General features: G+C 40.7%; 1 protein-coding gene across 4 annotated transcripts; it reads right to left on the bottom strand.

The window, feature by feature from the left end:
• Positions 1-859: 859 nt before the first annotated feature.
• mkxa (mohawk homeobox a) lies at positions 860-19,000 on the bottom strand. Of its 4 annotated transcripts, none has more exons than XM_043685936.1 (5): positions 18,887-19,000; positions 17,062-17,312; positions 14,405-14,564; positions 8,128-8,281; positions 860-1,379 (listed from the first exon to the last, which is right to left on the bottom strand). In XM_043685936.1, exons 2-5 carry the CDS (start codon positions 17,238-17,240, stop codon positions 1,030-1,032), a joined length of 843 nt encoding a protein of 280 aa, XP_043541871.1. In that variant the 5' UTR covers positions 17,241-17,312; positions 18,887-19,000; the 3' UTR covers positions 860-1,029. The 4 variants fall into 4 exon arrangements, with proteins under 4 accessions (XP_043541871.1, XP_043541869.1, XP_043541870.1 ...); XM_043685934.1 differs by lacking the exon at positions 18,887-19,000 and adding an exon at positions 18,056-18,153; XM_043685935.1 differs by lacking the exon at positions 18,887-19,000 and adding an exon at positions 18,056-18,153 and having other exon boundaries at positions 17,068-17,312.
• Between the last annotated feature and the right edge of the window lie 6,000 nt (positions 19,001-25,000).

The raw sequence follows: 25,000 nt of genomic DNA, 5'->3' as shown, positions 1-25,000 counted from the left end.
CCTTCATCCTCTCTAGAAGTGCTGAATCTTGTAGGGGTGCCTTTCTATGGTTATGAATAGTACCTCATCTGTGTGAATCTGATACAAGGCCTGTGCTCACCTGAGATACATTCTTACCCACTTTCCAGTAGTGTCAGCTAGAAAACTGTAACCTTTAATAAAGAATGAAAGGAAAGAACCAGAAACCTGGAATTTTGTTCAATTTATTAAGCTTAGGGATTGGGTTCCCTTTGCTTAAAGACTGTCATCAAGCCTATTAAAAGGCCGAATCTGGACAAGACGTTTCAACGGACAGGTATTATATATGCACAATACTTTAATATTCAACATTAAAAAATACTGTTGTTTCTAAATTCTTGGATTGAAAGCATCACATAACATGATCAAGGTTCAGTGAAATTCTGTACATGTGAAAATTGGAATTTAGCCTTAACAATCAGCTTTAACAAATGAAAACTAGCATCAAGAAAGGGTGTCAGATTGTTGTAAAACCTCAAAGAGTGCACTGATGTTCTTGGAAAAGAAAAGATGTTAGTTTTACTGCTCCAACTGATATGGTATTTCAGTCTCACACCAGCTTGATTGATCATTAATGGCCTTCAGCGGGGACCCAGCATTTTCATCAAAATGCTACAAAGAAAAGGACTGTGTAGTGGGGTGGCATGGTGGCTCAGTGGTTAGCACTGCTGCCTCACAGCATCAGGTTCAATTCCAGCCTTGTGTTTACACATTCACCCTGTGTCTGTGTGGGTTTCCTCCCACAGTTCAAAGGATGTGCAGATCAGCTGAATTGGCCATACTCAATTGCCCATAGTGTTAGGTGCATTAGTCAGAGGGAAATGGGTCTGGGTTGGTTACTCTTTGGAAGGTCGGTGTGGACTAGTTGGGCCAATGGGCCTGTTTCCACACTGTAGGAAATCTAATCAGTCAAGAACACCATCCCACCTTGTCATGAAACACCTGTGTATGGATAGTAAATGATGGGCATTCACATTCAATTCCAGGAATAAATTTGTTAAAAAAAAACATTTATGGTACAGAAGCCTTACCAGTACGATACACAAAGTTCCCATCTGTCTCAGATGACGATGGTGATGCTAATTCTTCTTCATATTCATTGGAGCTGAAGGACCCAGAATGGTGTCTTTTCCTGTCAGTAGCTTTCATAGCTGCATTTGATGCCATGACATGCCTTAAGGAGTCATTCAGGTAGCGATGTAACAAGCTACTTTTGTATTTTGGTGGGGACACATAATCCTCATTGATTATTGTGCCTGGTCTTCCAACTGCCTTCAGGATAGGACTTTCCTTTTTAGCAACAGCTTGAACTGGTTTGTTGAATTCTCCATCTGTAAGGTTTCTCGGTGGATGTTCCACATCTAAGATTTATAAAGTGTAAAATAAAATTAAAGATCATGTGATTGGATACATGAGAAAAATAAAATATTTTTCATATGTGGGAGTTTTGGCTTCATGAGCAGAGATACAAAGCAAGGAAGTTATGTTAAGTCTTTACAAATCCTTGGTTAGCCCCCCCAGCTAAAATATTGCAGTTAATTCTAGACATGACAGTTTAGGAAGAATATCAAGGCCTTTGAGTGAATGCAAAATAGATTTACTAGAATGGTACAAGGGATGTGGAATTTCAGTTAAATCAATAGATTAGAAAAACTAGGCCATTCTCCTGCGAATGAAGTAGCTAAGAGGTGATTTGATACAAGCGTTCAAAATTATAATCTTTAACAGAGAAAATCATGAGAAATTATTTCAATGGCAGACAAAATATTAACCAGAGAACACAGGCAAAAGAAGCAGACATGAAATGAGGAGTTTTTTTTTAAAAGGGTAAGTTATTATGATTGAAAGCAGATTCAGTGATATCCTTTAAAAGGGAATTATGTAAATATTCTTTATTGCTGAGTACTGAGTACAGCTCATTCCATATATGCACGCTATCTGCAGGAAAACGTTACCCCCTCTGATCCTTTTCAAATCTCTCCCCCCTCATCTTAAAACTATGCCCTCTAATTTTGGACTCCTTTCCCCAAGGAGAAAGACCTTGGCTATTCATCCTCATCCTCATTATGTTATAAATCCCTGTAAGGTCACCACCAGGGAAAGAAGTCCCAGCCTACTCAGAGCACTTAAAGAAGTGGCTCTAGAAATACTGGATGGATTGGTGGTCATCTTCCAGGATTCTGTAGACTCTGGAAGAGTCCCTGCAGATTGGAGGGTAGCTAATGTTACTCCAATATTCAAAAAGGAAGGTTAAGAGAAACCAGGGAATTATATACCGGTAAGTCTAAAAGCGATAGTGGGGAAAACGCCTGAATCCATTATCAAGGACTTCATAGTGGAGCATTTAGAAAGCAATGGCAGGAACAGAGTCAGCATAAATTTATGAAGGGGAAATCATAGTTAACACACCTGTTGGAATTCTATGAAGATGTGATGAGTAGAGATGACAAGGAGGAGCCGGTCGATGTGGTATATTTGGACTTTCAGAAAGTGTTTGACGAACTCCTACATATGAGATTATTGTACAAGGTTTAAAGTGCACAGGATTTGGGCAAATGTGTTGAGATGGATAGAAAACTGGTTGACAGAGAGGAAACAAAGAGTTAATGGGTCCTTTTCAAATTGGCAGGTAGTAACTAATGGGGTGCCACAGAGATCTTTGCTAGGATACCAGCTATTCACAATATATATTAATAATTCATATGGGTGAACAACATGTAACATCTCAATGTTTGCGGATGATACCAACTTAGGTGGGACGATGAACTGTGACAAGGATACAGAGATGCTTCAGTATGATCTGGACAGGTTGGGTGATTCGGCCAATCAATGATAGATGCAGTATAATTTGGAAAAATGTAAGGTTATTCACTTTGGAAAAAGAACAAGAAGGCAGATTACTACCTGAATGGCTGTAAATTGGGAGAGAGGAGTGCGCAGCAGGACCTGTGTATCCTTGTGCACTAGTTGCTGAAGGTAAACATGCAGGTGCAGCAGGCAGTAAAGAAAGTAAATGGTATGTTGGCCTTCATTGCGAGAGGTTTCCAGTACAGGAGCAGGGATGTGTGGTTCCAGTTATACAAGGCCTCGGTGAGGCCACACCTAGAATATTGTGTACAGTTTTGGTCTCCTTTTCTGAGGAAGGATGCTCTCGCTCTTGAGGGAGTGTAGTGAAGGTTTATCAGTCTGATTCCAGGGATGGCGGGACTGACATGAGGAGAATTTGACTAGGTTAGGATTGATTTTGCTGGAGTTCAGATGAGTGAGGGGGCTGTCATAGAGACATAAAATTCTAACAGGACTAGACAGGGTAGATGCAGAGAAGACGTTGCTGATAGTGGGTGCATTCAGAACCAGAGGTCACAGTCTGAGAATTCAGGGAAGACCATTTAAGATGGAGATGGGGAGACATTTCTTCACCAAAAAAGTGGTGAGTCAGTGGAATTTATTACTACAGCAAATAGTTGATGCCAGAACATTAAATGTATTCAAGAGGTGGTTCAATATAGCACTTGGGGTGAATGGGATCAAAGGTTATGGGGAGAAAGCAGGATTAGGCTATTGAGTTCGAAAAACAGCCATGATCGTGATGAAAGACAGAGCAGGCTTAAAGGGCTGAATGGCCTCCTCCTGCTCCTATCTTCTATGTTTTTGTGTTTCTATAGCATTATCATGAATGAAAACAATGTGTGGACTTTGAAACAATTCCTGATTTGACTTTAATCCTAATTATTTAATGATAATTAAGTATTTGGGCCATTCACTTTGTAAACATGTTCTGATTATCCAGGTCTGCAATAATATGGTGTTCAGTTACACAGAACAAAGAGGCCTCAAATACAATCCTAACTCTGATATCAGCTAGTCTGTGGTCTTTGTCAGGAGAGACTTCCTACCACTCCAGTTTGATGGATTCTGAGATGACCATGTACGATGTGCAGACATGTGGGAAAGGTGGTGTTTTAAGATTTGAGTACATCGCCTGTTTGGAGGTTTATGCAGTCCCTTTTTTTCCTCAACTTTGTTTCTGCATGTTCAAACCAAAGTCTCTCAACATATTTGCTCTCTTCCCGAATGAACTTTCTTGACTTTGGCTGGTCACAAGCCAGGACCTCCAGGATATATGTTTGACGTCTTCAGGAATGTTTGGAGGACAGCTCTAAAGATTTTCTGCTGTCCTTCTGGGAGTTTCCTGCAGCAACTAAGTTCCAAGTGGAGCAGTTACTTTGGGAATTTAGTGTCAGGCGGATAACATGTCTCATCCAGTGGAGATGGTTTTGAGTGAATAACCCCTCAAGCAGGGCAATATGGGAATGGATTCTGCTGTTGGAACACTTTTCTTCCTATAGGACTTGGAAGATCTTATGAAATTACCATTGATGATCATTCTCCAGCTCTTTAAGGTGCCCGAAGCAGGTTCAGGTAGTTGTTATAATGGACTTTGGGGTTGATCTGGAAGTGTGGCTGGAGTTGAGAGTTGGCAGGCAAGCACTGACAACTGTATTATTACAATAAAGTATGTGAAAAGGGTGACCTGATGGAATCTTTGAGGCTTTTGATATGAATTTTATTGTGGTATTATTTCTGATGCCTCTGCTGTGTAGTGCCATGCTAATGGAGATGGTTGATTGATAAGGTAGTGATTGGTTGAGCAGTCATTGGTATCTTTTATAATATTGTTCAAGCAATGATAAAATCAAGAAGGTACCGCAGTTTGGACTCTGAGTGTGGCCATGTGGTCATGAGCTTGTCTCACCAGCAGATCAGAGTCTTGGCTATGACAAGGTCATATTCTCAACAGTTCACTGGGAAGGCATTCCAATGATGTTGCCTTTCACTATTCCTTCCTGCCTATCAAATTGTTCCAGAGATTTACATCTTTCCTAACTCAAGGATATTCAATGCATCACCTACTGGTATTCTGGTTAGCATTTGCTTGAGGTGAGTTCAGAATCCCTCCTTGATCTCATCTAGATCTTCATGTGTGGAAGCATTTGTTCTGATCATCGGCGCTTGTTAATTCGTCATTCAGGTGATCTGGACAGCTGGGATGCATTTGCTTATCCCACATGGGAGAGACACCAATACACTAAAGCTTATATTCCCTACATGTTTATGTTAATCCAAACTTCAAGAATTTGCTAGGTGTGCTGCCATTAACTTTGTGTCTCTTGACTGGAAAATGTAGAATTGTCTCCCAGTGACCTGTGCTGGGAAGTGCGCTTCTAGGGAGAGCAGGGAAAAGGGATTAGCTAGGCTGCTCTGTGCAGTTAAGTTGTGAACCAGCTTTTACTATATTGCCTTATACATGAAAAATGGCCACTTAAATGGAACACCAGAGAATGGTTGGACTGAGTGCATTACATCATGGCTAATGAGGCACATATCCTGTTGCCTTTAACATTTTAAAACTCAGGTTAAAGTGAGCTAACCATAAGTGAGAACATTTTGTATTCTTCAGAGGACATAATAAACTAAACATTGATTGAAATTGGTAGCAAATGCTGTGTAGCATTTCCCAAATTTCCTGCTCACTGTGGTCTACCTTCTCATGATAGTGCAATCCAACCTCATTCAACTCAGTCTGTGCGTCCAACACAAACCTTCCTGTCTCAACTTCTGGTAAATCTGAACTGCATCAGTATATTTCACATAACAACTTCACTTTTGAGGCCAAAGATATTTTATATATATCACCCATTCATCTCTAAAAATATCTTGCTTGTGGATTTGTTTCCAATGTACCGAAGAAGTTGAGACAAGGCTGTTAGCAGGAGTTCAACTGAGTCGTTGAAAATAATTAGGGGTCCTGAGAGAATCATTGGATTAATATGATGAATGGGATCACAAACACTGCAAAGCTGTTACACTCTATTTTCAACAGGTTCTGTTGAAACTTTAAAACCTTATCACTCCTTTAAACAATAAACTTACAGGTTTAATTGTGCATAATAATTCTATTTTTGTATCACTTCCCACTCACACGCAGAACTTAGGTGTTTTTTCTTGCTTGCCCTTAAAAATGTTTTTTGTTTCCTTTGACCCAAACTGTAAATGGTGGTAAAATCTGACAGAAGGTCAGTCAGCCTTTTCAATCATTTGTGGTTTCTGGAGGAGAGTCAAATCAGACCTGAAATGTTAACTCTGTTCCTCCGTTCACAGATGCTGCCAGACCTACTGAGTTTCTCCAATAATTTATATTTTTATTCTTGTTCACCAGTTTACTCCATCTACTTTTTCATTAAATTTAACAAAAACAAGAAAAATATTAAATTTATAGCTTGTTTGATATGACGTCTTTTAATTTGCTTTTTTTAGAGATTGTCCCACCAGGACTTTAAAACAAAAACCTTTACTAACGTTGGTATGTAATAATATACAAGAATAGTTACATCATCTCAAATATATATCCTTAATTAAAATGCATTTATAAAAGTTTGCAATTTTTAAATATGTTAAAAATTGTGCAGGCACAAAGGAACCTGCAAACCTATACCCAAATCCATTCCTTTAAATAAATAATTTGTGCTTAACTGTAAATTATGTTGGAGATGACGTGTTTTTACTTTATACTACATTTTATTTTCTCTTCAGAGAGCAGAATCCTTGTTGGATTGTAGGTTGACTGCTATAGCCATAAATAGCTGATCATTCAGTAATAAGGCAGTGTCAAGAGTGTGGTGCTGCAAAAGCACAGTAGGTCAGGCAGCATACAAGGAGCAGGAGAATCAACATTTCGGGCACAAGCCCTTCATCAGGAAAAGGCACTGCCAGATAAGGCAGTGCCAATTAACTATAATAACATAAGAAAAAGGAGGAGTTGGCTATTGAAGCCTGTCCCACCAATCAACAGGATCTGGCCAGGCCAAAATTCCACTTTTACACTAGCTTAGCACAGCCATCAACTCCTGTCTCCCTCCTCTTTAAATACTTTTGATGATCTAGCCTCAATAATTCTCTGGGATAGAGAATTCCAGACATTCATTACCCTTTGGGAGAAAAAATTGTTTCGTAGCTCAGTTTCAAACAAATGTCACCTAATTCTGCAAGTGTCCCCTCATTTGAGTTCCTCCCACAAGTGGAAACATCTTAACACAGAGTCATAGAGATGTACAGCAGGGAAACAGACCATTTGGCCCAACTCATCCATGCTGACCAGATATCCGAAGCTCATCTAGTCCCATTTGCCAGCACATGGCCCATATCCCTCTAACCCCTTCTTATTCACGTACTCATCTATCCTGTGAAGTCCCCTCAGAAACTCATTAAAATCACACTCACTCTACTAAGCTCTAAAGATTACAGGTAAGCTACTTAGCTATTCTTGATAAGCCAACCCCTTCATCACTGGAATCAGCCTATTGAATCACTTTTCAACTGTCTCTTATGCCAGTATATGGTTTTTGAAACACAGTGATAAAAGCTGTACACAGTAACATTCTTTTCAAACTTCCCTATTTTTAAACTCCAATCCCTGAGCAATAAAGGCCAAATTTCCATTAGCTTTTTTAATCTCTTGCGGCACCCCCACTATGCTATTATTTATGTTTCATACACAAGGTCACTGAGATCCCTTTGTACTGCATTTTTTTGGAGCCTCTCTCTATTTAACTAAGTCTTGCTATTAAATTAGAAGTGCATGATCTACCATTTTCCTACGTTAAACTCCATCTGCCAAGTTTTTGCCCTCCTGCTCAACCTCTCCAAATCCCTTGCAGATTTCTATGTCCTCATCACAACATGCCCCTCCACCCATTTTATCATTGTCAGTAAATTTGGATATAGTTCACTCTGACCTCTTAAAGTCATTAATATCGATCGTAAAAATTGAAGCCATAGGACTGATCCTGGTTCTAATTTCTGATGCACTCTTCTGCACATATCTTCTACCCCTCTCTGTCACACTTGGCTTATCATTTGCCTTTTCAGTATGCTGTATCTCCACTCTCTCATTTCTTTTTGATTTAGTTTTAAACTTATGTTGAATTGAGCTCTTCCCCAACCTCACTAATTAATTTAAAACAACATCTACAACTCTAGTTACAGAATTCACCATGACACTGGTACCAGCATGGAACACAACAATCATTTTTTCTTCATTTGCCATACCTTCGGAACATGTGTCATCACTGCTAATGCTGAGTCGTTCTGCATTGCCTTGCACATACTTGTTGTATAGCTTTATACGTAATGCCCAGCTCAAGTCTGGTTGTCTAACAGTATTCTTCAGGCGGCGTCTGGCATTTGCAAACCAGTTGGAAACCTATTCCAAAAACATGAAATTTCATTAATAAAAGGTTAGTTGATAACGAGACAAGTGTTCAAAATTATCAGCTAAGGAAAGTGTCACCCAGAAACACTGATGACTTGTGTTTGTTCATTACAAATATAAATATGCATAATTTGATACTTATATGACAGCTGTATGTCAACACATATACTTAAATAATTTCTCTGTTTCAAACCTTCATATAACATATGTTAGATTTAAAAAGAACACTTCAGCCGCTCATGATATTTCCACAAATGTTTTTATTGTGGCACCAAATTCAAATTCCTGTGAAATTGTTTTTGGACTTCAATTATATAATTATAAAAGGTGACCCATTTCTAAAATAGTTAGAGCAGTTGTTTTGATTCCAATAACTGCTTTCCTAAAGTACAGGTTTTCCATTTGTATTACAGAAGTTGATCGTGGTAAGCAAAGCTATTTGTTAGCAATTATGGTGAAACTTCCAGGTGTCCAAAGTTTGCTTCAGAAATTGTCTCCTCAATCCCTTCTAGTGGGGCCTTTCATATGTGAGCATGGAAGTTTAGGGACTTGGGAGATCTTTAACTTAATCCTATTGAATTCTTCTTCTGACGCGAAATGAAATGGTTAAAACAAGTGAGTCGAGTGTAGTAGACAAGATTTCACAGCAGCAGGGTCACCATATGTTGATGCACTGAGACACTTCACTTGGCTGCTCACTAGAAGCAGAACTTGTTTTGAGTTCTGTAAAGACAGTGCAATAGAACGTGGCAGGAAAGACTTCATGCTGATTGTGGTCACAGGGGGGAGCAGAAGAGTTCAGCTAACCAGCAGCAAGCATTGTCTTGCCAGTTGGACGAAGTACAAGGCTTAAAAATAATCCAAGCAAATCTGAGACCTGGCTGCAGATGTTATTGAGTACTATAAAGATATTTTAAATATTATGAGAGATTGAATGTTGATGGAATCACAATTGGATGAAGTTATAATAAATGCTTTCACAAACACAAAATAGCAAATTGGTTGCAATTAAACAATGATGAAAAGACCTTGCCTGTCTGTTTTAAATAAAGAACAGCAATTTGGCACATAGAAAGAATAGAAAATTAGAAATAACAACCATTGCATTAATTTAGGTTTGAGTTTTAATCTGAGCTGTTTGTGTACAGCTGCAACAGAGACTTCTACCCAAGAAACTGGAAAAGGAGTCTAGGTAAGTCCTGTCAACAAAACACAGGATGAATCCAATCTGCCCATTAATGCCTTGCCAGTCTAACCTCAATTATTAGCTAAATGATGGGAGGTTTCATTGACACTGCTGTCAAGTCATGCTTACTATACAGCTTGTTTATTTTACATTCCATCAGGGATAAGTGTTGTGAAGGATAACAGAATGACTGACTTTGACATCAAGGTTATATTGGACAAAATGTGCATCAAGGGACCTTAGTAAACTTTAAGTCAGTAGGAGGGCCAAGTGCTAAGAAATGACCATGTCTGATAAGACTGAACCCAAACATATCTACTTGAAATTCAATGGTGTTTTCATCAGTGAATTCCCCCAACCATCAACATCATTGGGATTACCATTGACCAGAAACTGAACTGGACTAGCCATAGAAATATTCTGGCTACAACAGCAGGTCAGGGACTGAGAACTCTGTAGCATGTAACTCACCTCTGACTCTCCAAAGCCTGTTCACCAACTACAAGGCACAAGACAGGAAGGTGGGCAATTGGCTTCCATTTGCCTGAATGATTGAGGTTCCAACACAACTCAAGATCCAAAACGATCCATCCGTTGGATGGGCATCCCATTCACCACTTTAAATATTCATTTTCTCCACCACCAGTGTATAGTGTTAGCACTTATCATCTACCAAATTCAATTTAATGATTTGTCAAAGCTCCTTCAACAGCTTCTTCCGATACTGTGACCTTTACCATCTAGAAAGACAAGAGAAGCAAGCTGCTAGGAAACTGCAAATCTCTGTCCAAGTCACACACCATTCTGACATAGAACTACATCACCATTCCTTAACTGCTGTTCGGTCAAAATCATGGAAAGTCCCTCCCTAACAACACCTTTAAAGTGACTGCAAGTAAAAGATTGAAGTAATATTCTGCTGGGGTGGGCCTGAGAGACACAATGCTAACTAAAAGAAATGTAATGCCTAATGGATTTGGCATCAATTACCAACTGTCAAAATATCTGCAGTTTGGAAATATGAAAAACAATCAAAGATAATGAACTTAGAAAGAAACTTCACTTTTGGGAAATGATCAGAACTGCTGAAAACTGACTTCTGTATCAGTTACTGCTGAACACTTGTTATCATTTCTCTCTGGACTGCTCAACTTTCCTGAAATGGCTCTTTATGGACTAGTTAGTTTGTAGTATTGATTGAAAGGTTAGGCTCAGATTGTTTGGGTTTCACATTGGCTGCAGCATAAACTTTAACTGTTGGAAAGACATCTCTATAAACCTTTTTTTATAAAGTCTCCAAAGATCCTTCAGACTTCACTTTAATATTATTACTATTATTGAATGATTTAAAGCCAGTCCAGAGAAGGATCACGGCACAGACGTTTCAGCTTGCATTGATTGAGATGCAATTTTCTGAAGCTGAAAGCAATATACTAATAGCTTTGGACCACTCTGTGCGAAACTAGCAACTCTAGTTAGAAGGCAGCACTGAACAACTTAATGTAGCAAATTGCAGCAACAACATGGGTAACTATCAAATCTGTCGTATTTAAAATGGCTTTGTCGCTGTTAAAAATTAGAAGCTGTCTGATTTTCTCAGTATTGAATTCATATTTGATTTTAAGTGCGTCAACACAGTCAACCAACATGCCACCGTTGCCATGTGAATGTGAATTCGCGGTGGGTGTATGCTCAGGGGGGAGTGGCAGTAAGCATACAGGACAGATTATTAATCTGTCTCAATATTGCTGTTTTATCCCAAGCAGCCAATTTCAATGCAATAGTGTTTTAAGATAAATAAAATTCGCTACAATTCAGCGATCTGATCGCAAGGAAACTGACGTTTTACAGCGGTTAATGTTCATGGCGTATTACATTGTGATAAATTAGCGAAAAGATTCAGAGTGACATTTACAATGTTATTAAATAAACATTTCATTGCTGAATGTAATAATTGATCGAGGATTTCTTTTCCCTATGTGGGGATCAGCAGGCAGCCGTTTTACTGTGTTTTTCTTTGCCTGTTTTGATTGGTAGCTTTTACAGGAATGTTACTTTCACATAAATATCATTGAGATATGTCGTTGAGCACCTGTATAAACAGAATATCAATAAACGGGAATAACTAACATTACTGCTCTTTAAATCCTTCAAAGTTACTGAGTCAGTTGGTTCTGGTTTCAAGCAGGATTTTTGGTGATTTATCTGAAATTTGGTCTCTATTTCCCAGCTCCATGTGCAGGCTACGACAGGATCGCTCGCTGGATGAGTTGTTCCTTTGGGACGCTGCAAGCTGCACTCGCCGCCCCCTTGTCCAATAATGGACAAAGATACAGACTATGGAGGACAAACTCACTTAACTCAAACAAATATTTCATTCGGGAATTTCCGCAGAATCCAAGCGACTGAGAAGTGTTCGTTGCAGCATCCTAACACTTGTGCCAAATTAATTTCCTAAATGTAAATGCGCGGAATTCTTTGGAAATATGTTACATTTGTCAGCATTCGATCCAATGAGTCAGCTCACAGGGAGATGTTGCACTAAACTTGAAAAGCAGGACACTATTCCAGAAGAGCCACATCTCTGTGAACTCACTGAAATGGCCAGTGGGTACAAGTGAGCAAGATTAAAGACTAGAAAATAAGGAAGTGACAATAACCCAATTAATGGTCCATTTAAATGTGTGTGAGGAAGCTTGCGGTATTACTGAGATAGTTACATTCTCATGGCAGTGTGACTGAGAGTCAGAGCAGATAGTTGACTCTGCAAATGTCATTCCTCAAGACTGAGTCTGAAAAATGAATTTAAATAGAACAATGTGTTCAATTGTGTGTAAAAAGTACATGGCAAAATTTAATTCACATAATATCCTCGAACTATACAGCTATGTTTAAGACATTTTGGCAACTGTAAGTACAATGAAGAACTCAGACGTTACTTGCAATCATGGTGATCTGAATGTCACAAAAACCTTTACGAATAATAGCAAAGTAATGTGACATATCTTAATATATTTCTGCACAACCCGGAAATGATTCTCCCAGAGTTCTCCCTTTTCTGCAATGCAACCCATTATTTCCTCCACCTCAGTCACCAGGCGAATTTAAAAAGGAGAAAGAGATGGTTAACACAGCACATTACACATTTACATAATCTTGTCAGGCATGGCCTACAGCATGTTTGACAATTGTGAACTGGTGTGTCAGAGGGCCGAATGTAAAGAAACTATTTAAAGCTAAGAAGTGTCAATTGATCCAGGAATATTCAACTTGGTATCATGTCACATGCAGAGTGGTTTCCTACCTCGTTAACATAGCAGTGTGCTATTAACACAACCAGAAATAGGCAGATAAAAAGGATGTGGAAAATCATAGTGAAACAATTGAAATCAGTACATTTAATGAAAGTGAAATGGGAACAAGTTCATTCTCCCATTTCCCTCATTGGGCCTCTTGCTCCTATTTTTGGAGGAATAATATTTAGTCGGAAAAGTGTGGGTCCTGTGTTGTAAGTAATGGTAACGAAGTGCAAACACTGTTATTGCAAAATGCGACAATGTGTACGTGAGCGGCACAAAACTGTCATAAATTAAACCTTGTCATATTACACAGACCTTTCAGAGATTCTTGAATACAATGACAGTTTTGATATGGCACCATAACAATTTTAGAAGTGCCAGTGTTGGACTGGGGTGTACAAAAGTAAAAATCACACAACACCAGGTTACAGTCCAACAGGTTTATTTGGAAGCACTAGGTTTCGGAGTGCTGCCCCTTCATCAGGTGGTTGTGTATTATAATATGGAGTATAAGAATAAAGTTGATCCGAATGTAATTGTGTAGCGCAAAATATATCTCGATGAAATCTGTTGGATGATTATGCATCTGGGTCAGTATTGCATTTCTGAATCTTAATTCGTCTTTCAGCCTTTTTAGCAATGCCTTAAAAGCACACACAAATTGCTCATTGTCATTCCTCTGTAAGCTGAAATGCATTTGAATTCCAACTCGTGAGCGAGGAACGAAACCCGATTCTAATGAACGTGGGACCGGGGAGGACTTGCACGAGTCCAATACGCGAAATTTGTAGATTTCAATGAGAACTGTGATTTCGCCTTGATTCAAATACTTTAATACGTGCAGTTATTCCCCGCCACGAATGAAAACACTTTAAATGTAAGAAGAAGCATCTCTCGGTGAGGTTGCTGTATGTGATTGGTGCATCCAACTGGGGTCCGGCCAGCGATCTCCCAAACCGCCCCCCACCTCTATCCCGCCCCCTCTCTGGGGACAGCAGACCCTCACTGAGACCAGTCGGTTCAGTCCACATTTGATCCCGGGACTGAGTGTCAGAATTGTCTTTAGCTAGGCCTCTCCATTTGCAAGGACATTTCTCGCCTTTAAAAAGGGCACAGTGGCTCAGTGGTTAGCACTGCTACTCACAGCACCAGGGTCCCAGGTTCAATTCCAGCCTCGGGTGACTCTCTGTGTGGAGTTTGCACATTCTCCCCGTGTCTGCGTGGGTTTGCTCCGGTTTCCTCCCACAGTCCAAAGATGTGCAGGTTATGTGAATTGGCCATGCCAAATTGCCCATAGTGTTAGGTGCAATAGTCAGAGGGAAATAGGACTGGATGGGTTACTCTTCGGAGGGTCGGTGTTGACTGGTTGGGCCAAAGGGCCTGTTTCCACATTGTAGGGAATTTAAACTGCATCTGCCGTTATTTTGTTAGCACCGGGATAAAAACCAATCGCCGTCAAATACACGCAATGGTGCAGTCAGATTTTCACTGTTGAGCCAACCAATTTGCCCATTTTTTTTGTGTGCGTGTGAGACGCTAATGGATAATCCTAGCTCGCACACAAGTACTGAGTAGAGATGGAAACAGAAAAACATTACCGATTGTATGAGGTAGGGAAAATGGCCTTACCTGTACCAGGGTCATCTGGGAACCGAGGGCCAGCAGAATCTTCTCGGTTTTAGTTGGGTACGGGTTGTCTCGGTGCTTGTACAGCCATTGTTTCAAAGGGCGAGCCATATCCTGAAGAGCCTGCCGTTTGTGCCTCACCTTACCTCCGCCCTGCCGAGAGCTGGAAACATTCAGGTAGTCAATGACCAGGCACAAAACAAAGAAAAACACAAAGCTTTTGCATAGACAGCAATGTAGTCGCGTTCAAAGGTACATTTCTTCCTGTACAGTGAAGGCCAAAGTGTGGGCAGTTTACACACTCCGAGAGTGTATCATGTTATGGATTTCCTTTGAACACACTCCAGAAATCAGACACCACGTTTCTGAACCAACATTTAACTATGGGATTCTGGATCAGTGGTGCTGGAAGAGCACAGCAATTCAGGCAGCATCCGACGAGCAGCAAAATCGACGTTTCGGGCAAAAGCTCTTCATCAGGAATAAACTATGAGAATCGACCATATGGGAAACTATCGTTGTAAAAACTCATTTTATCTGAGGGAAGATGAGAACAGAAATGTGCGCGGAAAGCAAGTCTCATGACACCCGCACTATCGCAATCACAACATTAATTTAAAACAAAAGTCAATGGAACCCTGTTTCTGAGTCAGGTTTCTGGTGATTTAATGTTTGAATAGAAATAAAATTACCTTTGGAAATGAATGTGAGACACCGGTGGGAATGTGTAAGTGGGGCTATGTTCCCAGCAAGTTCAGACCTTTCTGTGTCTGTGCATATCGTTATTGCGGGTTCCTGTTATCTGTCATGCTTTAGATGACCTGCTTCAGATGTATGAGTTGAAGTGCTTGGGAAGTTTCTCGGGAGACATGATGAGGCTTTGTATAAATGAAGGTTTCCTCTCAGTGCAACACGGATCAGTCCTTGTTCGTCTAAAAACCGAACTTGGCTTCTGCCTTATTCATAGAGGAAAAATCCTTCGTTTATATAGTCCCTGTAACCACCTCATGACGTCCCGGAGTATTTCCCAGTCAATGCAGCAGTTTTCAAATACAATTGCTGTGATAATGTAGAAAACATGGCAGCCAATTTACGAACAGCGAACTCTCACTCATAATAACGTGGGAATAACCAGATAAGCATATCTATTAACTAGATGGCGCTGACTGAAATTTAAGTGTGTTGTGAGTCTGGGGCTGTGTGTCTCAATGGAGTGTGCTGTCTGTTTATCCATGTGAAAACTGTGGTGATCAGTAGGTTGGCTTGTAAGGTGACATGTCCACCTTCTGATGCTGCCTGGCGTGTGTGTTCTCCCAGCCTCCGGCTTGTCTACCTTGGGTTCCAGCATCTGCAGGTGTTTTTTTTTTGTCTCTAATCAGGCTTGTAAGATTTGTCAAGAGCCGGAGGGACATGATGTGGATGGTGCTTGGATATGTGCATTCCAACTGGGTGCTGCAGATGTCGCTGTGAATCTGAAGGCCCCCCCTTATCCACTGAACAGAGAAACTTAACATTCTCACTGGGATGATATTTCTGACTCATGTCCCCTTGAACACTGCCAGACCATCGCGGTATTGCTAAACTCTAGCGTATGACCCCAAAGCAAATTGTCATCTGGATATTCGCTAACAGTCGCGGTTATAGCTAGTTGTTGTGTTTGAACAGGAATTCAACTTAGTGAAGGCCGTGTTATAAAAACGTCATCATCTTAAAAGAAAAATGATTTTTTTCCCCTAAAATCAACGATTGTCACTGAAATGTTTTCTTGTTTTAAAGTTTGTATTTGTAGTTGAAATTGAAATAATTGAAAACTTGTTTAAATCGGTAACAAAATGTGCCCCACACTGACAATAAAACTAATTCTATTGGAATGCGCAAGTACATACAGAAGATGCCCGATTATGTCTGAATTATTGCAACATCTGACCACCCAGAGAAGGATGTTTACATTAGTGATCAACCCCGATGTGAAAAGATGATTGCAAGTTATGAAATATTGGTATTGAATGTCATTGTTATTTACACATAATGTTTGAAACGGCGAGGCATTACATTAAACCTTATCAATAATGCCAGTTCTGAAAAAGAGTCAAAATTAAACTTAAATCATTAACTCTCTCCACAGATGCTGCCAGACCTGCCGAGTTCCTCCAGCATTCTCTGTGTCAGGTTTCCAGTATCCGCAGGACTCTGCTTCGATATGGTCAATAATGTGCTCACATTCAGGGGTCTTACTGTTACCGGTTTGGACAGTGCCGTGTTCGGAATAAAGTGGGAGTGGGCGCCACATATTTACAAATGATTGTGCTGATAACCATCAGAAACTGGTCATCACACTTCCAGAAAAGGTCGTTTTTGCAAAACCATCAAATATGGCGAAGGGATGATTTTTTTAAAAATGCATTAATGTCTGAAGGACATAGATCGCGCCGCACTCTGTAGAGTGAGAGCATGACGCTCCGCTTTATGAAACCTATTCTCAGGATTTCTTAACTCAGGATTGCTAATGGTCAGAACACAGGTCCAAAATTACAGATAGCTGTGTATCGCTGGGAAGTGTGTGTGTGTGCAAGGTAATTCTGCTTCACCGCCTATCCTGCAGCTACATTTCTGAACCCAGTTAACCGCATGCCTGTCACCCCCAGTAAAAGGAGTCATACCCAGACCTCCTGTGCCGCAGACCCCTCTGACTCCGGCTGGACGGACTGTCCGGGATCATCAGCTCCTGCTCTTGTTCCTCCATCACTTCCATATAGGTCCTGCTTTTCCTCTCGACCTCATTTGCCTTTTCTTCGAAAATAACTTGGTTGGTAAATTTATTAAAGACGATGGTGTTCATCTTCCTGCGCGTTCCAGTGTCTGTCTCACTAAGCGGTGAGGGGCTCGTGATTTGAAGATTCAACCTGGTGGACTGGAGCCAATGGATACATACATATTTTTATAAAAATCGTAGGTTACTTCAAAACCAAAACTCAAACCCTAATTGCCATGTAAATGAGGAGAAAATAAACCACTACCGTCCACAAAGGAAGGACCTGGCCCTCTGCCAAAATCGACAGAATACAAACTCTTCACAGTCAATGGTGTGTTGTTCCCTTCGGCCGGGAAACGAGCGCTTGCTTTTTTAAAAAAGTGTTGTTTACAACTCCCAAGTCCGCGCCACTCGCAAGTTTAAAGGAGAGAAATCTGCAGATGAAACAGTTGCTCCGATTACATTCACTATTTGATTCCCATTCCCACCCATGGGGAGGGGGTGATATTTATTTAAAACAAAGTTCAGTCCTGTTTGTAAAATAAATCCAATTTATCGGAACTTTCCCCTTAGGCTCGACCTGAACACAAATAAATTGCTTCGGCGTGTGATCTGGGAGCACACACCAGCGGGACAAGAAGTCATTTTTAATGGGCCCACTCCTCAGTATTAGGAGGACCTAGCGCGCTTCTGCTAATGGGTTATATCCTGTCCTGACTTGGCCGCTCTACTGCAGTAAATCTACAGAACAGTCAAAACCTGTCTTGCAAAACCAAGCAGAGGTTTAAGGGTTTACAGCGAACAGTAAACTCCCGGGACGTTTGCGCAAGTCGCTGTTTCAGGACCGCTGCTGCCGTGTGGACACGCTAACAGAAATGTTTTAAGTGATGAATGTTTCTTACGTGAGTGTCAGAAGGCAGCGCCGGTGCTGATCCAGACAGAGCTCCCATTCACGATAGATTGGGTAGATATTCCGGAGCATCCGAACAAGGCTGAGAAATATCACGCACACATTCACAAAGACAGTGAGCGTACTGGGCTTGGAATGTCTACATCATCCAGCAATATTTCCACTGAATTCCCATTCATCATCGCCTCTCCTTCTCTTTGGGAATACCCCAGAGAATAGTTCCTAGACACCGTTAGAAAAGATACACCACGTGTCTGTTTTCTGACTTGATCCTATTAAAAGATCCAGCCACTAACACCGTCTGTCTCTTACCTGTGCCTTGGGGGCTGCACTCTGTCCCCACTCCCTGAGCTCCATCCGAGCAGCTCACCAACGGTTTGTCTTTGTGAACTGCTGGCTCCGATCAGACAGGGCTGCAGTTTCTGTTTGGATCTCGCATTACTCGGGGACTGTGGAAAGTGGGTGACCTCTCCCCCTTGCTGAACCCATTAGCTACATTCTGAAGGGCCGGGTTGAGCAGTTTACAGCTGATCTGTTGATAAAACTTGGAAAGCGCGGAGCCGCTGTTTAGCTGGCCGGCCCGCCAACTACAGTACAACAATCAGCGTCTCTCTGATTGCACCCCGAAGCCGCCACCTCCGGCTACACACCCAGCCGTGAAAGCTCACCGGTTCCTCAGGGGGTCCCTAAAGGCTCTGTGCCATTTTTTCCCTTGTCGCTAATATAATCACATTCTGTTCAGAACGTTTTTTTTAAAGTGCTGAAAACGTTTTGAAGACGATCCCCGCCAACAAACATTATTACAAAGCAGAGAAGTAACTACCTGGTTAGGTTTTGGAAGGAGTCGGTCAGTGTGGTAAACTGATAAGAACGAGCAGTAATCCAGCTCCTGTCTGCATTTGCACTGCCATTTCACATCGCTGTCAGGAAGAGTTGATCTGAAACCGCACGGACCACGCTCGCCTCTCTCCTATTTACCCTGATGGCAGCCCTAACCCCGGAACCTGAATATACAGCATTGCCCATGTTTCCCAGCTGCTCTGCCTAGTCTCTGAACATACACTGAGTACATTACTCAGGTTCCGGGAAGGTGCAGCGGGAGGCTGGCTCTGTCTGTTTTACAGAATCCTGTGCTCCCGCTCCTAAATATAGCGCTTATTTCATTTCCACCAAGAACATTTCCGTTCTAAATCGACTGACCTCGTGCATTTTCGTTTCATTTTCCCGAGACAAATGCAGGACTGAAAATCTATTCATTAACGTTTTCGAAACATTTCTTATCATCCAGGTATCACATTGAGAACATCGACCTCATCTGATATTTTTCCAACAATCAATGTGATCACAGAGATTCCTTAGAGTTTCCATTCGGGCGCTTCATTTTAAATTCATCCTTTGTTCATATTTCAGATCATATTCTAGGTTTTGCCCACATTATTTATCCTCCTAAAAGGATCGCATGCCAAAAATCTAAGGTCATGTCATTTGGAAAACTCATTTTAATTGAATAGAAGAAATTCGCTTAAATACAAATGATAAAATTTCGTTTTCTTTTATTTAACGTGGAAACTTTAAACTTTACACCGGGATCTCTCAGATATGTTAGCCCATTGGCTTCTATTCAGTTAGATACATTTATCAGAGATTGCACTCTTATGAAACTGAACAGCAAGTAAAGCTCAAAGCGTTGGCGATTGGTGGAAACTGCACAAGGTTAGCAGCCTCTCTATGTATCAATTAACACATTTACAATCGTGTCAGATAAGATGATTTGTTTTAAAAGGGAAGTTGATCCGATTTCTTTGGTTAAAGAGGATTTTTAATAGATCCTTGTGACACGGAGTATTTCGGTAAACGCCGAAGTCTGGCTAAATCAGAGAGCCGGCTCGTAATCTCATTTGTTCACTGAATAAACCGCGGTCACCCTTGCTTTTAAATACTATTGGACAACAAATAAAAATGGGAAACTAACTATTAGGATCAATGTTGTTTTATAAATTTAAGTAAATCTGGATTGGATCCGGTTTTGATGTGGTCGTTAAACGACTCCAAGGTTACACCCTACCTGCTTTTGGGCTGGTAATATGTTTACAATTTCGATATTATCGAGACTGTAGGAATGCCAGAATGTTCTTGAGTACCTGAAAGTGTTGAATGCAAATGTTAACATGAGGTTGACCTTTTTCACACGAGGTGACATTTGACTGAGTCCACCTCGTTAACAAAAAGAATCGAATAAATGTTTGAAATTCTCACAAGGCGCCAGTGCAGAGAGCGAACACAGCGGTTAATGTTACTGTCTGTCAGTGACACAGTGAAGTAACTGCAAACAGAAATGGAACAGAACCCAAGATGAAAATGCTCGAAATAAAATCAGAAAAAAATAGAAGTTCACACCAGGTCCGCCAGCTCTTAAAAAGGGAAAAAAATCTGTCATCTTTCTCCTTCCTTTTACTGTGCACCATTGCACCAGGGTCTGGCTGAAGGATACCTGCGAGCCTGCAGCTTTCACTAAACTCACACACTTGGAAATGGACGAGTGTGATCAGCGTGTGTGAACAAATTCAGCGTTTTCCGGCTTGCTCAGTCTGTCAACGAGAAATGGAGAAAGATACAGCGGCGGCTGTGGGAAAACCAGGAATGATTTATGAGGGTCATCCTCAAAAAGTAGGAAAATGAGACCTCCATAATATTGGTGGCCTACAAGGTAAAAGAAAATCTATTGGTATCAACTCAATCATCCCCAAGGACACGGCCAATAAATTATAGCATAATCTGAGATATCAACCATCACCGCGCACGATATTGAGAACCACGTTGAGAAGGTGCCGGTGCTGGACAAAATTAAAAATCAACCAGGCAAAGTTAAAAATCACACAACACCAAGTTCTATTGAGAATATTACCTGATTTTGTTTTAGGGGATAATGTCAGACTCATATCAATTGCCTTCCGGAATATTTTGACAGCATGAACTGCTGTGCTCCCGGTTTGAATGAGCCAGTCTCAGTGGGGGTTTTCCCTCCCCTTTCGCCCACAGCCGGGAGATCTCGCGTGAAAGCCGAGTGCCCCCCGGAGTGAGAGCAGCTCTCTCCCACATTTATAACATGTTCAGGATCACAGCGTTCATCATTTTCAGCTGATGTTTATCATTTGAATTTCGAGAGGCACGAATTTGGGGAATTGATGGACATTAACACGAACGGCTTGATTTTAGAAATAGCAACATGTCACTTTAATATTTGTCTTCAGGATCCGTGTCTGTAAGAGGAACCCCCGGGGAGAGTAGGCTGCTGACCTTGTGAGGACTCGCATTGAATTCAGGCAATTTGTATTGTGTGGTGTTAAAAATAAAAACAAATCGCTTTGTGTTTCTTTTAAACGGGGTTAATTTTTGCAACACTGGTGGAACTGTTAAACCACACGGGTTGAGCGGAGGAATAAATGAGGAGATCCTCTTTAGTTAGCAGGTCATTGTGATTCTGTAAATGGGTAAACCAAGATTTCGAACAGTCTCCCACCTCCCTCTGGATCTGAGCGGATGGAAGGAAACTTGCCCTGGGCAAACCGTGGGCTGCGCTATTTCTCCGCAATGTTTGCGGCCAGCGATTTAAGTTGCGGCCGGCGAGTAACCGGATTCATTTGAAGCAACAAAAAAAAACACTTTAGTTAAGGAAAAAAACAAATCTGGTTTATTTTACGGGCTCTTGAAATAGAATTGCTTGAAGAACTTTGTTCAGCTTGTCCCTCTCTCCGGGAGTTGGTCGCCACTCAGGGGCTGTCCTTTTGCGGAGAGTTGCAAAAGCGAGTTTTGAGTTTGCAAAAGCAACTCCCAAAACGGCGTGAATGCAATGAAGCTGAAGGTTTTACTAACTCCCAGTGAAAGGCTTTTATTAAAATGAAATATATTTCCTGGACAAGGTGCCGTCAGTGCTTGCATCTGGAATGAGTTTAACAATAAACGGCAGTGTGAACAACAGTATATTATTGTAGGGGTTGATGCAGATTAATCTCAGCAAAGCGGCACGGGGATACAAGGGTAACGACAGTTCCTCCTGCAGTTAACCCCGAATTCATTGAGACAGTTAATTGAATGATCTTCACGAAGAACTGAACTAGGTGTAGTGAAATGATTTCCAGCAATTTACACTAATTATTACATGGCTCCCTGAAATGCGCTTCACTGGCAACATTTCTGAATTGTGCCATTCACTGTTTTAAAATTTCAGAGCCCGTATAACTCAAACACTTTGACGATCAGTTTAATATTAACGTTATAATTTGTATGAACAACCAGCAGGTTTTAGCTGTTTATATCTCCGAAAGAGGTGTCAGAATTGTTACAGTGACTTGTAACTGTTACATTTACTGACCCCGATCCGAAAAGATGGGAGATTTCATACTCAATCCATTGAGAACTACTGGAACCCTGTTGTGATCTTTCCTGATAGATTGGAGTTTGGCGGGTTGGAAGACGGTCTTTTAAAATCTGATTGATGATCTGAACATGCTCAGGGAACTTCAGACAGAACGGGACTATCGCAGGTGTAGTCTTCGATTGGGGAGCTTAGTTCTTGTCCGGGAAGTTTCACCCTATCTCTTCCATTGTCCGTTGCTCTTTTCGGATTGTTTAAGAGTCACCTGAAAATACAACGTGAAATTATAAGGGTCTACTCTCCAGCACTGCACTGTATCAGTGGCACTGACTGGGTCCCACCTACGCAACTTAGTAAGCACCTGAGCCCGGCCTTGGCGCTTTGATATTAACAGTCTGCACTCACACTTGTAAACGGGACAGATCGACTAAATCTGTTAAACAGCGTGTCTCACTTCACAAAGAAAAGTTACAGGTTCTTCTTTGAAACTGATATTCTTGTCAATTTGCCACGCACAGGAGGCCTGATAGCATTAGTAAAGAATAAAGTCAGGAGGGCAGTACAGCTGTACACCTCCTTGCTGACACTCCAAGCTATCCGCTTTGCCCCCATCGCGTTTTTCTGGATCTTACAGACTTTCAGAGTTGGGAGTTTTATTTTATTTGCATATTTAATTAGATATTTGCAAACCCATTAAGTTTTAAAAATGCATTTACATTTTGAGTGTTATATATTTCCGTCCAGTTGAATCCTGACAATTCCTTGGACGAGTTTCTAGCTCTAATCATGATTTCTGCCTCTAATAAAATAAAACAATTGAAAGATCTTGAAAATTCATTAAGTAAAAAAGAAAATCTTTATAAAGGCAGCAATTAGTTAATAAAGCAATATAAGGGTGCTTTGATTTCAATTGGTGGTGCATTGACAGCTTTCGTCCGATGAGCATTAAAACACAAGTTTAATCAGAGGAACATGCTTGGCTCAGTGTTTTGCATTTCAGTATTATACTTGGACCTAAATGGAGAAAAATGCTTTGGTATCCTGGAATTCCATGAATGGATCAGGTTTGTGCTGTTTGGAGTCGGCTATGTTCTTCAAGGATCTCGTCATGCATATTTTCCACAGATTGTTGGATGTAGGTATGGACTGATATTCGCGGGTGTCTCAAGTAATATTTTGAAATAAAATAAATTGAATTTACTTCAGGACCTTTACTGACTGTTGAAGAGACAGTGTTTCCTGGAATGGTGAGGTTTTGTGAAATGAGTGCGGTTCCAGTGTTAATGAATTGACGAAATTCCTGCATGGTTCATGTATTGTTTCAGTTAAATATCATAATTGAAATATTAAAGTTTTAAATGCCCCGAATTCACAATTCGTTGTTTGATCGATGCTTGAGTTACATTTAGCATGAAATGCGTCGGTTTCTGTGTAAAGGAGGATATTGAATATAGGCACATTCGCACAGTCTGCACAACTCCAGGCCTCTCTTTAGTTAAAAAGAACAACTTTCAATGCTCCCCTTTCATACCCAACTTTGCTGCTTGCGAACAATGATAACAGATCTCTTTTAGATTTCCAATATCAATTCAGACTTTGCTAAAATGGTGTCGGGGTGATTTATCCTTTGACTCTCCCGTTATCCCTTTGATTAATTACCTCCTTTGAAAGCCGAACCGAGATTACGTACTTCTCACGTGGGAAACTGCAGGTGAAATTCCCTCTTCTTAACTTACAGCAATTTGTACAACTCACGAGTTGTTCTACTGTGGTGCTGTGCAGTAACATCAGATTGAGTTACTGGCTGGAAAGACACGCTACCGCAGAATATTTAAAATGTTTAATTACGGTAAATAGAGAAAAATAATTTCCATGTAAATAACGTATTTTAAACCGAATAAATGACAGTGAAGCACTTTAAAACATCCTGCGGGACATTAAAAGTGCACCCTGCCGTTTTGCAGGCAATTCCAGCAGCCAACTTGTGCGCAAAGCGAGTCGACAAACAGCAATAAGATAAACGAACAAGTCAATAGTTTGGTAGGTAATAGACAGGCGATAGGAAGAATTTCTTTGATGACACTATAAGTTGAACCACCACAGGCAGCTTTTAGTTAATGTACCCTACACTCCCTCAAGTACACCACAGGTTTACCAGAATACTACCTAGACACCAAGGGTTAAATTACATACAGGCATTACAAAAAAGTGTAGTGTCTCCTGGAATTTAAATGTTAAGAGGTCATTTGATGGGGATTTTCAAGATTTTAAGAGAAATTGATAGGGTCAGACAAACTGTTTACATCGGCTGGGGACATCGTCTAAATGAAGCGAGATCTTGTCAGGTGGAAAATTAGGGACATTTTTACACATTGAGAACGCTAACATGTGGAATTCTCTTCCACAAAGTACAATTAATTTTAGTTTAGTCATTAATCTCAAATATGAGATTGATAGATTTTAAGTGCAGCCAGATGACAAGTCATTCATTTTCTCCTTGTATAGCAGAACCTGGACTAAGTAAACTACTGTTTCTGTGTTAGTATCTCATCTGAAAGATAG

The sequence above is a fragment of the Chiloscyllium plagiosum genome, unplaced genomic scaffold, assembly GCF_004010195.1.
Source record: "Chiloscyllium plagiosum isolate BGI_BamShark_2017 unplaced genomic scaffold, ASM401019v2 scaf_7556, whole genome shotgun sequence".
NCBI lineage: Eukaryota > Metazoa > Chordata > Chondrichthyes > Orectolobiformes > Hemiscylliidae > Chiloscyllium > Chiloscyllium plagiosum.
The sequence above is the reverse complement of the archived record's forward strand: the minus strand, read 5'-3'. Positions and strand labels throughout refer to the sequence as shown.

What these genes read in the sequence shown, in the direction of transcription:
- mkxa (XM_043685934.1), bottom strand. Translation starts at nt 18,103, where the DNA reads ATGGGAGCTCTGTCTGGATCAGCACCGGCGCTGCCTTCTGACACTCAC. An exon ending in CGCTGCCTTCTGACACTCAC is followed by an intron (nt 17,313 to 18,055) that starts GTAAGAAACATT and finishes CATTGGCTCCAG; the next exon opens with TCCACCAGGTTGAATCTTCA. An exon ending in CTGCGGCACAGGAGGTCTGG is followed by an intron (nt 14,565 to 17,061) that starts GTATGACTCCTT and finishes GAATGTTTCCAG; the next exon opens with CTCTCGGCAGGGCGGAGGTA.